The sequence below is a fragment of the Cherax quadricarinatus genome, chromosome 29 (genome assembly GCF_038502225.1).
Source record: "Cherax quadricarinatus isolate ZL_2023a chromosome 29, ASM3850222v1, whole genome shotgun sequence".
NCBI classification, from domain to species: domain Eukaryota; kingdom Metazoa; phylum Arthropoda; class Malacostraca; order Decapoda; family Parastacidae; genus Cherax; species Cherax quadricarinatus.
Window position 1 is genome coordinate 37400597 of NC_091320.1, and position 15861 is coordinate 37416457.

At 40.3% G+C, this 15861-nt stretch overlaps 1 protein-coding gene across 5 annotated transcripts in view; it reads right to left on the minus strand.

Moving 5' to 3' along the window:
* The window catches only part of LOC128690453 (dynein axonemal heavy chain 10-like), a 208076-nt gene that overhangs the window by 5633 nt on the left and 186582 nt on the right, over nucleotides 1–15861 (minus strand). For 3 of the 5 annotated variants that reach the window (XM_070089747.1, XM_070089749.1, XM_070089748.1), the window contains 7 exons: nucleotides 11743–11941; nucleotides 11185–11342; nucleotides 6981–7124; nucleotides 5501–5765; nucleotides 4785–4910; nucleotides 4184–4374; nucleotides 3009–3245 (listed from right to left, as the gene is read on the minus strand). In XM_070089747.1, the coding sequence (XP_069945848.1) occupies nucleotides 3009–3245; nucleotides 4184–4374; nucleotides 4785–4910; nucleotides 5501–5765; nucleotides 6981–7124; nucleotides 11185–11342; nucleotides 11743–11941 (1320 nt within the window). Of the gene's footprint in view, nucleotides 1–3008; nucleotides 3259–4183; nucleotides 4375–4784; nucleotides 4911–5500; nucleotides 5766–6980; nucleotides 7125–11184; nucleotides 11343–11742; nucleotides 11942–15861 lie in introns of those variants that run through there. The other 2 variants (XR_011392579.1, XM_070089750.1) reach the window with 2 other exon arrangements.

Sequence of the window (15861 nt, forward strand, 5' to 3'; positions counted from 1 at the left end):
CACAGGTTATGAATCATACTGGTATTAAAGTGAGGTAGCTAAATTTACAAAAGTGAGGTAGTTCAACACATTTAAAAAATTAACAATTAGTTTATCAGTTAATGGGAATGGTCTCATCTTGGCATGATACAGTTTCTATTAAAGCTCCTACAATGGAGTGTCTTAGACAACCTTATGACTAGCTTATAAATCATGTAGCAAAAGCTAGATTCATGGGTTTTAGGACTTGTATGCCATGGGTTTTAGGACTTGTATGCCATGGGTTTTAGGACTTGTATGCCATGGGTTTTAGGACTTGTATGCCATGGGTTTTAGGACTTGTATGGCATGGATTTTAGGACTTGTATGCCATGGATTTTAGGACTTGTATGCCATGGGTTTTAGGACTTGTATGCCATGGGTTTTAGGACTTGTATGCCATGGGTTTTAGGACTTGTATGCCATGGGTTTTAGGACTTGTATGCCATGGATTTTAGGACTTGTATGCCATGGGTTTTAGGACTTGTATGCCATGGATTTTAGGACTTGTATGCCATGGGTTTTAGGACTTGTATGCCATGGATTTTAGGACTTGTATGCCATGGGTTTTAGGACTTGTATGCCATGGGTTTTAGGACTTGTATGCCATGGGTTTTAGGACTTGTATGCCATGGATTTTAGGACTTGTATGCCATGGATTTTAGGACTTGTATGCCATGGGTTTTAGGACTTGTATGCCATGGGTTTTAGGACTTGTATGCCATGGGTTTTAGGACTTGTATGCCATGGATTTTAGGACTTGTATGCCATGGGTTTTAGGACTTGTATGCCATGGGTTTTAGGACTTGTATGCCATGGGTTTTAGGACTTGTATGCCATGGGTTTTAGGACTTGTATGCCATGGGTTTTAGGACTTGTATGCCATGGGTTTTAGGACTTGTATGCCATGGGTTTTAGGACTTGTATGCCATGGATTTTAGGACTTGTATGCAATGGGTTTTAGGACTTGTATGCCATGGATTTTAGGACTTGTATGCCATGGATTTTAGGACTTGTATGCCATGGGTTTTAGGACTTGTATGCCATGGATTTTAGGACTTGTATGCCATGGATTTTAGGACTTGTATGCCATGGGTTTTAGGACTTGTATGCCATGGATTTTAGGACTTGTATGCCATGGGTTTTAGGACTTGTATGCCATGGGTTTTAGGACTTGTATGCCATGGATTTTAGGACTTGTATGCCATGGATTTTAGGACTTGTATGCCATGGATTTTAGGACTTGTATGCCATGGATTTTAGGACTTGTATGCCATGGATTTTAGGACTTGTATGCCATGGATTTTAGGACTTGTATGCCATGGATTTTAGGACTTGTATGCCATGGATTTTAGGACTTGTATGCCATGGATTTTAGGACTTGTATGCCATGGATTTTAGGACTTGTATGCCATGGGTTTTAGGACTTGTATGCCATGGATTTTAGGACTTGTATGCCATGGATTTTAGGACTTGTATGCCATGGATTTTAGGACTTGTATGCCATGGATTTTAGGACTTGTATGCCATGGATTTTAGGACTTGTATGCCATGGGTTTTAGGACTTGTATGCCATGGGTTTTAGGACTTGTATGCCATGGGTTTTAGGACTTGTATGCCATGGATTTTAGGACTTGTATGCCATGGATTTTAGGACTTGTATGCCATGGGTTTTAGGACTTGTATGCCATGGGTTTTAGGACTTGTATGCCATGGATTTTAGGACTTGTATGCCATGGGTTTTAGGACTTGTATGCCATGGGTTTTAGGACTTGTATGCCATGGGTTTTAGGACTTGTATGCCATGGGTTTTAGGACTTGTATGCCATGGGTTTTAGGACTTGTATGCCATGGGTTTTAGGACTTGTATGCCATGGGTTTTAGGACTTGTATGCCATGGGTTTTAGGACTTGTATGCCATGGGTTTTAGGACTTGTATGCCATGGGTTTTAGGACTTGTATGCCATGGATTTTAGGACTTGTATGCCATGGGTTTTAGGACTTGTATGCCATGGGTTTTAGGACTTGTATGCCATGGGTTTTAGGACTTGTATGCCATGGGTTTTAGGACTTGTATGCCATGGGTTTTAGGACTTGTATGCCATGGATTTTAGGACTTGTATGGCATGGATTTTAGGACTTGTATGCCATGGGTTTTAGGACTTGTATGCCATGGGTTTTAGGACTTGTATGCCATGGGTTTTAGGACTCGCCTGCAATAGGTTCAAGCCTCACCCATTCTGTGTATATTTTACAAAGTATACCTCATACTTTCAAATTAACTTATTCTTAAAACATGTATTTTACTGCCTATTACTAAACCTCTTTCTAAACACTATTAAATAAATGTCCCTCACTGTCATCCACCTCTACTATACTTCAAAATTTCCATTTATGCTCTTAACAACAATGTTGCTGACAATAAAATAATTTATGAAGTCTTCCACAACAGCTGTTCTCTAACCAACTTAAAAATTCCTCAAATAATGACTGAACATCTCCAGGAAAATCACTTTCTTTTTGCTTGGAAAACCAGAAATAAATATTAATTTATGTATGAAATTTACGTAAATTATGTGTGAATAATAATCTGTTTAACATGGACCATAACAATATGTTTTATGTTTAATACACAGGCTATCTCCAACCGAAGTAGGGAAACCCAAGAAAGAGGAAACACATTCACTGTCATTCATTCAATTGCCATCTTGCCAGAAGTATGCTGATATCACAGTTCAGTTGGGCCTCTGAACTGCAACATCCTCACCCATCCTTCAGAGTGCAGGCACTGTACTTCCCACCTCCAGGATTCAAGTCCAGCTAACTCATTCCATGAATCTCTTCAAAAATGTTACCATGCTTAGACTCCAACACAACATAATGCCCTAAAAATCACTTGGCTCCACTCACTCTAATCTAAAGAATGTATCTTTTTAAGAGTATGAAGAATCACACATCTACAGAGAAGAAAAAGTGGGATAATAACGTACCCAGGTGAGTAAGTGTGCGTATCTTTTCCTCCACTCCTCTGCGAGCTGCTGCACACCTGCAGTTACTGTCTTTGCCAGCCACACACTAACCATATTTTTTTGGGCAGCCTTTTCAGTGCCCTGCTCACAGTGAGGTACAGAAGCCAGTGCAGTATAAGGATGTAAAAGAAATCTTTGCACAAGGTCCAGTAGTAGCAGAAGTGCTTGTGCTGGTTGAACTGCTCCATTCATTACAGCCTGTAATAAAATGCTGATTCAACCCTTAAACTGTCCAAACATGGGGATACGTTTGGACCACTAGCGCTCCAAACGCAGATCTACATTTTTTTTTACATCTGAAAGCATGTAAAATTAAACATAGAGCTACATTCAGAGTGCTAGCGGTGCAAACGTAGATCTACATTTGGACAGTTGAAGGGTTAATATACATACTCGCACTCTTAATGGTAAAAGTTAAATCACAGTGCTGGAGCTCTGCACAACTAACCCACAAACTGGAGATGAAACTAAATGATGTTTCATCTTCAACTTGTTGGTATTTTAAACTATTTTCAATAACTAAGTCACAATTGTGAGAAAGTGTCTGAAATGTTCTCTAATATAGCTCCAGAAGTTTTATATAAAAGGGGTTTAGGAGTAGTAAGAAGACTGGGGTAAAGGACTTATCTTGAGGCAGCATTATTATTATTATTATTTATTTAGGGGGCTTTGGGAGGCTGATGTAAGATTTGTGGGCTTCATCTCTTGCTTTACCTCGGTGCTGCCTTTGCTCTGGTTTCATCATCAATTTGTGGGTTAGTTTTGCATACCTGTAATGCATATCTTTCTTTACACAGTACTGCAGTCTTCAACTAACTTTCTTTCATATTACTTGCATATATATAATTTTCCATGAACCAAGAGCTATATGCAAAAATATACATCATCTTTAACGGAGATTTCATTCATTTTCTCATGTTCTACACTACATCCAATTAAACAAAAAAATCTGTCTTATGTAAAGTTTTTATGCTAAACTTCATATTTGGTGAGAATGATTATTATATTATGCACTAAATACCCAATTGGTTGAGAAAAGTTTTTCTGATTTTCAGATAGAAATAATTTAAACCAAAACACAAAGTTAGAACTGTGAAATATATTTTAACATAAAACCTTTCACCTCATAAGTGTACCTGCTTAATCAGGTTCAGTTTATTCTTGGCATTATCATAAGTTTTGTCCCATATATGTGCTTCTTGTTGCCAAGCTTCAGTCTCCAAGTCATCCTCCCTAGTGACTTGTGCTGCCACCTCCCTCACCTGGCCATGCAGGGCAGACTCAAGCACATCGATCATTGTCACTACTCTCCAAGCTGCTACGGGGACTGTAAGCAAACCAAGAGGGATGAATTTCAAATATACAGAGCATTTGCAGATATTTTATGAAACTATGAGTGCACCTTTCAAAGCTTTCAATTTTCCCAGTTACCAAACAATACACCATCAATAATTTTTAAATATTACAAGGTTTTCATAGGTGGAATTTCAGTTTTTTTTGTTATTAAGATAAGAAGCTTTACCTTTTAATTTGTTATGTTATTTTTACATTATGACTGTATGTAGAATTTCCACATCAATATGCCTTCCATGTTAAATAAATAAACAAAAATCTGCCACATTCACCATCACTCATTCAATAACAATCAAGCCAGAAGTGAACCAACATCAAAACTTAAATAACCCTTTAAAGCACAACAACCCTGCCAAAACATATTTTAAAACCTTATATACATACCACAAGGTGTGTCTGTAAATGCTTCCATAGCACAAAGTATCTGATGAGTTTGTTGTGTCTGCTGATGGGTGGCATTCAATCCCAGCAGTGTTGCTTCTTTTTCTTCAACCTGTTCACATAATTTTTCTGCAAACACGTGAATCTTAAAACAAACTGAAATATCACACTCAGCAATATAACAATTCATCAGGATTGGAATCTTGTTACAAAATAAGAAGCATTGTCAAATTCTGCAGCTTTCACTCTTTACGTTTATATAAATTAAATAACCAACAAATGCACAACAGTGTATTATCAACTTGCTACAGGAGGGCCCCATGTATACAGCTCACTCTTTTCGGTGTTTCACATTTTCGTTTGCTTTCAATTGGGTCATTACAGCCATTTTCGTACAACAGTTGCGTAAGGGAAGGACAACCGGCGCCATATTTTAGGTAAGTATTGTATGTACTGTGTATTTATTTTACTTTTTATCTTTTTTATGCCTAGCTGTTTTGAGCACTTAATATATGATAGTGTAACACATTATCAGGCATTTTAGATGCATATGATAACGAAAACAGTACATCTCTTTTCCACCCTCCAGTGATTTTTGTTTATCGTTTGAGCTGTATGAAAGACACCCTCCTCTATATAGATAATTAAAATTCAATATAATCTGAGTATAAACTATAACTTTGTATTGATTTACATAGAATAATGTGAGACAGACATACCTACAGCTTTATGGGAAGGCAACTGTAGATTAAGAGTTAAATCCCCACTGGGAAATGAATGAAGCAAGATGGGTCTTGCATCATCTGATGCCTGTACTTCATCTCTAGTTGGCTGATGCTCTTCACCATATTCAGTATTTATTTGTTGATGAATACCTAAGTTCTGAGAGACATTACGGAACATTTGATTATTTAAATGATTTGTAAATATTCTGTTGATGATTTGTTGATCAAGCTGAGACATCACCACACTACCATATACAACCTGTTGAAGAAAATAAATTAAACCAATATATACACTAAGAAGTGTCTATCTCTCCATGTATATACAATCGGTTTAATTTAAAGTTGAGTTTGTTAGTAATCATTGACAGTTTTTAGAGGCTGAGTCAGACATGGGGGTTATCAAATAGGTTTTTGTGACTTGTGTTGCAGCTATCAAGGAAGACTTTGAGAAAAGGGTTTATATTAGAATTAACTGCTCTGTTCGGGAGATTCTAAAGAGAAGTTGCAAAGGTTGGTGGATGGGTTTGAGAAGGCGTGTAAAAGAAGTAAGTTGAAAGTGAACATAGATAAGAATAAGGTGATGAGGGTATCAAATGAGTTAGATAAAGAAAAACTGGATATCACACTGGAGGGAGTATGAAAGAAGTGAATATGTTCAGATACTTGGGAGTGGACTTGTCAGCAGATGGGCTTATGAAGGACAAGGTAAACCATAGAATTGATGAAGGAAAAAGGGATGGGGTGCAGTGAGGTATCTGTGGAGACAAAGAACATTATTCATGGAGGCAAAGAAGGAATGTATGAGAGTATAGTGGTACTAACACTCTTACATGGGTGTGAAGCATGGGTTGTAAATGCTGCAGCAAGGAGGAGGCTTTGACATACAGCAGGTATGTGTGAGCACGTTAGATAGGAGTGAATGGAGATGAATGGCTTTTCGGACTTGACAAGCTGTTGGAGTGTGAGCAGGGTAATATTTTGTAAAGGGATTCATGGGAAATGGTTAGCTGGACTTGAGTCCTAGAGGTGGGAAGTACAATGCCTGCACTTTAAAGGAGGGGTTTGGGATACTGGCTGTTTGGAGTGACATCTAAACTGTCGTATCTGAGTGCCTCTGCAAAGACAGTGATTGTGTATGAATGATAGTGACAGTGTTTCTTTTTTGGATCACACTGCCTTGGTGGGAGATGGCCAACATGTTTATAAAAAATATAGTAAGCACAACAGTATGAGTGCACACTATGTATATTAATCTAATTTCCTTCATCTTGACAAGCAGGCATGGAACAGATCCATATGCTGACCTCTCTAATTAGTTGAGATGCATGCAACAAACATATGAAAAGTCCCTAAAACTATATATTATTATTGAATACTCTGACTTTTCAGAGTTGTTGGAGACATTTTTTGACATGTTCTTTTTAAATATGTGAAATATAAAAAAACATAACAATCTTAAGATATAAAAAATTACCTTAGCAAGAACATTTGCAAGTACATCCCATGACATATAAGACTTGCAAGCATAAATAAGTGCAAACTCCAGGGACTCGGTAAGCAGTGACTCAGTCAGTGGTGGACAACTCATCCAACCATGGACACCTTGCTCTCCCCTCGCCTGTAAACATCAAATTTAACAACCACATTACCAGGTATCACAGAATGAAGTGTATAGTACAGCTAGGCTATCTTTACAGTGAAGGAGTGAGTAATGACAAAAGTTTTTTTTTTTCACGTCACCCTGCCTCAGTGGGAAACGGCTGTGTTAAAAAAAAAAAAACTTTTTTTTTTGTTTTAACAAGCTGGCCGTCTTCCACCAAGGCAGGGTGACCCAAGAAAAAAAGAAAATCCCCAAAAAGAAAATACTTTCATCATTCAACACTTTCACCTCACTCACACATAATCACTGTTTTAGCAGAGGTGATCAGAATACAACAGTTTAAAAGCATATTGTATAAAGATACACAACATATCCCTTCAAACTGCCAATATCCCAAACCCCTCCTTTAAAGTGCAGGCATTGTACTTCCCATTTCCAGGACTCAAGCACGGCTATATGTAACTGGTTTCCCTGAATCCCTTCACTAAATATTACCCTGCTCACACTCCAACAGCTCGTCATGTCCCAAATACCATTTGTCTCCATTCACTCCTATCTAACATGCTCACGCAAACTTGCTGGAAGTCCAAGCCCCTCACCCACAAAATCTCCTTTACCCCCTCCCTCCAACCTTTTCGAGGACGACCCCTACCTCGCCTTCCTTCCCCTACAGATTTATACACTCTCCATGTCATTCTACTTTGATCCATTCTCTCTAAATAACCAAACCACCTCAACAACCCCTCTTCAGCACTCTGACTAATACTTTTATTAACTCCACATCTTTTCCTAATTTCCACACTCCGAATTTTCTGCATAATATTTACACCACACATTGCTCTTAGACAGGACATCTCCACTGCCTCCAACCACCACCTCACTGCAGCATTTATAACCCAAGCTTCACACCCATATAAGAGTGTTGGTGCTACTATACTTTCATACATTCCCTTCTTTGCCTCCATAGATAATGTTTTTTGTCTCCACATATACCTCAATGCACCACTCACCTTTTTTCCTTCATCAATTCTATGATTAACCTCATCCTTCGTAAATCCATCCGCTGACACGTCAACACCCAAATATCTGAAAACATCCACTTCTTCTATACTCCTCCTCCCCAATTTGACATCCAATTTTTCTTTATCTAAATCATTTGATACCCTCATCACCTTACTCTTTTCTATGTTCACTTTCAACTTTCTACCTTTACACACACTCCCAAACTTGTCTACTAACCTTTGCAATTTTTCTTTAGAATCTCCCATAAGCACAGTATCATCAGCAAAATGTAACTGTGTCAATTCCCATTTTGTATTTGATTCCCCATAATTTAATCCCACCCCTCTCCCGAACACCCTAGCATTTACTTCTTTTACAATTCCATCTATAAATATATTAAACAACCATGGTGACATTACACATCCCTGTCTAAGACCTACATTTACCGGGAAGTAGTCTCCCTCTCTTCTACACACCGTAACCTGAGCCTCATTATCCTCATAAAAACTCCTTACAGCATTCAGTAACTTACCACTTATTCCATATACTTGCAACATCTGCCATATTGCTCCCCTATCCACTCTATCATATGCCTTTTCTAAATCCATAAATGCAATAAAAACTTCCCTACCTTTATCTAAATACTGTTCACATATATGGTTCAATGTAAACACTTGTTCTACACATCCCCTACCCACACTAAAACTTCCTTGCTCATCTGCAATCCTACAATCTGTCTTGCCTCTAATTCTTTCAATAATAACCCTACCGTACACTTTTCCTGGTATACTCAGTAAACTTATTCCTCTATAATTTTTACAATCTCTTTTGTCCCCCTTCCCTTTATATAAAGGGACTATACATGTTCTCTGCCAATCCCTAGGTACCTTCCCCTCTTTCAAACATTTATTAAACAAAAATACCAACCACTCCAACACTATATCACCCCTGTTTTTAACATTTCTGTCATGATCCCATCAGTTCCAGCTGCTTAAGATAAGATAAGATAAGATAAGATTTCTTTCGGATTTTTAACCCCGGAGGGTTAGCCACCCAGGATAACCCAAGAAAGTCAGTGCGTCATCGAGGACTGTCTAACTTATTTCCATTGGGGTCCTTAATCTTGTCCCCCAGTATGCGACCCACACCAGTTGACTAATACCCAGGTACCTATTTGCTGCTAGGTGAACAGGACAACAGGTGTAAGGAAACGTGTCGAAATGTTTCCACCCACTGGGAATCGAACCCGAGCCCTCCATGTGTGAAGCGGGAGCTTTAGCCACCAGGCCACCTCCTTTCATTCTACGTATTGCCTCAGGCACCTCCCCCACACTCGCATCCTGCTCTTCTTCACTCCTACAAGATGGTATACCTCCCTAGCCAGTGCAGGAAATTACCGCCTCCTTTTCTTCGTCGACATTTAAAAGTTCCTCAAAATATTCTCACCATCTAACCAATACCTCCGTCTCCCCATCCACTAACTCCCCTACTCTGTTTTTAACTGACATATCCATTCGTTCCCTAGGCTTTCTTAACTTGTTTAACTCGCTCCAAAATTTTTTCTTATTTTCATTAAAATTTCTTGACATTGCCTCTCCCACTCTATCATCTGCTCTCCTTTTGCACTTTCTCACCACTCTCTTCACCTTTCTTTTACTCTCCATATACTCTACTCTTTGTATAACACTTCTGCTTTGTAAAAACCTCTCGTAAGCTACCTTTTTCTCTTTTATCGCACAGTTTACTTCATCATTCCACCAATCACTCCTCTTTCCTCCTGCACCCACCCTCCTATAACCAAAAACTTCTGCCCCACATTCTAATACTGCATTTTTAAACTATTCCAACCCTCTTCAACCCCCCCCACTTCTCATACTTGCACTATCCCACCTTTCTGCCAATAGTTGCTTATATCTCACCCGAATTTCCTCCTCCCTTAGTTTATACACTTTCACCTCCCTCTTACTTGTTGTTGTCATTTTCCTCTTGTCCCATCTACCTCTTACTCTAACTGTAGCTACACTAAATAATGATCCGATATGTCAGTTGCCCCTCTATAAACGTGTACATCCTGGAGCCTACCCATCAACCTTTTATCCACCAATATATAATCTAATAAACTACTTTCATTATGTGTTATATCATACCTTGTATATTTATATATCCTCTTTTTCATAAAATATGTATTACTTATTACCAAACCTTTTTCTATGCATAGCTCAATTAAAGGCTCCCCATTTTCATTTACCCCTGGCACCCCAAATTTATCTACTCCTCCCTCCACAACATTTTTAACCACTTTAGCATTGAAATCCCCAACCACAAGTACTCTCACACTTGATTCAAAACTCCCCACGCATTCACTCAACATTTCCCAAAATCTCTCTCGTCTACACTTCTCTCTTCTCCAGGTGCATATACGCTTACTATAACCCACTTATATATCACTGAGGATATTAAATATAACCCCATGGGGAAGTGGAACAGAATTCTTCCTCCATAAGCCTTGCCAGGAGCAAGGGGATACCAACCCCTTCTGAATACATTACTAAATTTAGAAAGAGAAAATTTTGTTTTTCTTTTTGGGCCATCCTGCTTCAGTGGGATACGGCCAGTGTGTTGAAAGAAAGAAGAAAGTAGTACTATTAGATATAACTAAAACTATTACATTAGATTTTGCCCAAAATACTGTGCAAAGTATAGGCCTAGTATAATGTTACTATGTACATGATGCCTATATTGTCCCCAGCCTCTCTAATTTTGCAAATAAATATTTGCTTTTGATATATTTAATTTATACGTATATGTATATGCTTCTAAACTGTTGTGTTCTGAGCACCTCTGCAAAAACAGTGATTATGTGTGTGAGGTGAAAGTGTTGAATGATGAAAGTATTTTCTTTTTGGGGATTTTCTTTCTTTTTGGGTCACCCTGCCTTGGTGGGAGACGGCCGACTTTTTAAAAAAAACAAAAAAACAAAAAACTTAAGAAGGGTAACTTACATGTAGTACAGCATAGATGAAGACAGTAATTACTTGCATGTAGTACAGCATTGATATAGACAGTGGTTACTTACATGTAGTACAGCATAGATATAGGCAGTGGTCAGAACAGCTGCCTGGGTGTAAGCACTTAACAAATGAGATGCCTTCATGTGTGTTTGTAGTCGAGTATAGGCGATGGGCAGGTAGGCAGAGAGACTTGAGGCAAGGCTGACAGGTTTCTCAACCTGGGCTGACAATTCATAAATCAATGACTAAATCAAAGATGAAATTGGGTTATATAGCAGTTATCAGCTTCATCACTGTTATACAACTATAAGGAAAGAGATGCTCATAAGAATATTTTTTATACAAAGCTGTTCTTTATACAATACATAAAAAAAGTATTACAACAAATATTTAAGAGAGTTTGTTTCAAAGAGTTTTTCTGAATTAGAACTTTTGTTTAGTGTACAGTACTGTACTGCATTAAAAATTAATTTAATACCTTCTTGAAATGCAGTAATATAATTTCAATGAGTGTTGCAAAGAAAATTGACTTTTTTATGCAGATTTAGATGCCAAAATCTATCAGATCAGGATAAAAAATTGTTACAATTATATAAACTAGAGCACTGATAAAAAGAGCTTACCAACAATAGCATTCTGACACTTCATTAAACTCTGGTTTTTGAGTGTAACAACACAGAAAACTGTTGGTGTAGTTAATGTTGAAGGCAGAGTCAAGAGAGCAGACTGAACATAAGAGAACTTCTCAGGAGCTGTCTCACAGTCCAACAATATGAGCCAAGTTCTTCTTCTCGCTGCCATAACCACACGACGACGAAGTTCCTACCAAACAGACAAAAAAAAAAAATTCTTCACACTTTCTACAAAAATTTGTAGCACTCAAACTCCATTCCAAAGAAAAGCACTATATAAATCCTGGAACTCATAACTTATTGTAATGGCATCATTGGAAAAAATTATTTATTGATAGAGATGCATGCACACACACTGGATCTCTGCAACCACAATTAAGTGAGTACAATTAGGCGAGTACACACACACACACACACACACACACACACACACACACACACACACACACACACACACACACACACACACACACACACACACACACACAACAAGACAACGGAGACATGCCGTACAGGAAGGCCCTATCAGACCCACGTGGGGCCAGGGAAAAGACGACGAGCACACTGAGATCAAACGACAGGTCTGAAGACAATGATGGAAATTCAGAGTCAGGCGCAGACAAGGGGATGGTAAGCAACAACGGAGACATGCCGTACACGAAGGACCTATCAGACCCACGTGGGGCCAGGGAAAAGACGATGAGCACACTAAGATCAAGCGACAGGTCCGAAGAAAATGAAGGTTTGTTATATGCAGAGGTTCTAACAGCCAACTGCAGTAGCAAGGGACAGCTGGCCAGGAAAGACAGTCCACTAAGAATAGATGTTTCAGATATGACAGGGACTGAAGGCAAGAACATGTCAATGGAAGGAAACAAAATGCCTCAGAGGAAGCAGATGGAGACTCAGTGGGAGGAGGAAAGGGCGAGGTCAGTTTTTGTGTACGGGCTCCAAGAAGCCAAGGGGGCCAACTTTGAAGAAATAAAACAGGAGGAGAAAAAAATGATTGAAGGCATCATGAAAACAATAGGGGAGGGCAATATGACACAGGTGACAAATTTTCAGAGAATTGGGTGGTTTGCGAGTGGAAGGATACGGCCTGTCAGAGTAACTTTCAAGGAAGAATCAGTTCGAATCAGGATTCTGCAAGAGAAAGCAAGACTGAGAGACAAAGAGGGGTACCAGAGAGTATACCTCGACCGCGACAGAACACAAGAAGAAAGGACTACACTGAAAGAGAGGGTACAGAGACGCAAGGAGGAACGAGAAGCAATGAAAATGAGCAGGACCCAGACACAGGAGGAAGGGCAAACACACCCCACAGAATCTCCCACCAAAAGACCCCACCCGCGACATTCCCAACGCAACTGAGCAACCTATACTCCAACCCACTCACTGTTCCCTCTGCCACCAACCCCCATATCACAAACCTCACCCCAACAGCTGTCCCTTATGGGCATTCTGACCCCACCCCCATCAACACATACCCCACCTACACCACAGCCCCATATAGGCCCCCACCAAGGCTCTCCCTCCCCCAACCCCAATATACTTGCATGACCACAATGATAGAAAAGAAACTAAAGGTTTGGTACACAAATGCGGATGGAATAATGAATAAACATGAGGAGTGGAATGAAAGAATCAGTGAAAAATCCCCAGACATCATAGCAGTCACAGAAACAAAACTCGCTGAGATAATAACAGACACAATCTTCCCAACAGGATATCAGATCCTGAGGAAAGATAGAAGGAGTAGAGGGGGAGGAGGGGTTGCACTGCTCATAAAACACCAATGGGGATTTGAGGAAATGGAAGGCATGGACATGATTGGAGAAAGAGACTACATTGTAGGTACAATTCAGTCCGGAGAACATAAAGTAGTCATTGGAGTGATGTATAACCCACCACAGAACTGCAGGAGGCCAAGAGAGGAGTACGAAGAAAACAACAGGGTGATGGTGGACACACTGGCTGAGGTGGCAAGAAGAGCTCACTCGAGCAGAGCAAAGTTACTGGTAATGGGCGATTTCAACCACAGGGAGATCGACTGGGAAAACCTGGAGCCACATGGGGGTCCCGAAACATGGAGAGCAAAGATGATGGATGTGGTACTTGAAAACCTCATGCATCAACATGTCAGGGACACAACCAGAGAGAGAGGGGAGGATGAGCCAGCAAGACTGGATCTTGTGTTCACCCTGAGCAGTTCAGACATCGAGGACATCACTTACGAGAGGCCCCTTGGAGCTAGCGATCATGTGGTTCTGAGTTTTGACTATATAGTAGAGTTACAAGTGGAGAAGGTAACAGGAACTGAAGGGGACAGGCCAAACTATAAAAGGGGGGACTACACAGGTATGAGAAACTTCCTGCAGGAGGTTCAGTGGGACAGAGAAATGGTAGGAAAATCAGTAAACGAGATGATGGAATATGTGGCAACAAAGTGCAAGGAGGCAGAGGAAAGTTTTGTTCCCAAGGGAAACAGAAATAATAGGAAGACCAAGACGAGTCCTTGGTTTACCCGAAGGTGTAGGGAGGCAAAAGCTAAGTGCAACAGAGAATGGAAAAGGTACAGGAGGCATAGGACCCAGGAAAACAAGGAGATTAGTAGAAGAGCCAGAAACGAGTATGCGCAGATAAGGAGGGAGGCCCAGAGACAGTATGAAAACGACATAGCATCGAAAGTCAAATCTGACCCGAAACTGCTGTATAGCCACATTAGGAAGAAGACAACAGTCAAGGACCAGGTGATAAGGCTGAGGAAAGAAGGTGGGGAACTCACAAGAAACGATCAAGAGGTATGTGAGGAGCTCAACACGAGATTTAAGGAAGTATTTACAGTAGAGACAGGAAGGACTCTGGGGGGACAGACCAGATGGGGACACCAACAAGGAATACACCAACAAGTGTTGGACGACATACATACAGATGAGGAGGAGGTGAAGAAACTGCTAAGGGACATCGATACCTCAAAGGCAATGGGACCGGACAACATCTCTCCATGGGTCCTTAGAGAGGGAGCAGATATGTTGTGCGTACCACTTACCACAATCTTCAACACATCCCTGGAAACTGGGCAACTACCTGAGGTATGGAAGACAGCAAATGTAGTTCCCATTTTCAAAAAAGGAGACAGAAAAGAGGCACTAAACTATAGACCTGTGTCATTGACGTGTATAGTATGCAAAATTATGGAGAAGATTATCAGGAGGAGAGTGGTGGAGCACCTGGAACGGAACAGGAGTATAAATGCCAACCAGCACGGATTCACGGAAGGCAAATCCTGTGTCACAAACCTTCTGGAGTTTTATGATAAAATAACAGAAGTAAGACAAGAGAGAGAGGGGTGGGTTGATTGCATCTTCTTGGACTGCAAGAAGGCCTTTGACACAGTTCCTCACAAGAGATTAGTGCAGAAGCTAGAGCATCAGGCGCATATAACAGGAAGGGCACTGCAATGGATCAGAGAATACCTGACAGGGAGGCAACAACGAGTCATGGTACGTAATGATGTATCACAGTGGGCACCTGTGACGAGCGGGGTCCCACAGGGGTCGGTCCTAGGACCAGTGCTATTTTTGGTATATGTGAACGACATGACGGAAGGGTTGGACTCAGAAGTGTCCCTGTTTGCAGATGATGTGAAGTTAATGAGGAGAATTAAATCTGATGAGGACCAGGCAGGACTTCAAAGAGACCTGGACAGACTGGACACCTGGTCCAGCAAATGGCTTCTCGAATTTAATCCTGCCAAATGCAAAGTCATGAAGATAGGGGAAGGGCACAGAAGACCACAGACAGAGTATAGGCTAGGTGGCCAAAGACTGCAAACCTCACTCAAGGAGAAAGATCTTGGGGTGAGTATAACACCGAGCATGTCTCCGGAAGCAACATCAATCAGATAACTGCTGCAGCATATGGGCGCCTGGCAAACCTGAGAACAGCATTCCGACACCTTAGTAAGGAATCATTCAAGACACTGTACACCGTGTATGTCAGGCCCATACTGGAGTATGCAGCACCTGTTTGGAACCCGCACTTGATAAAGCACGTCAAGAAACTAGAGAAAGTACAAAGGTTTGCAACAAGGTTAGTTCCAGAGCTAAG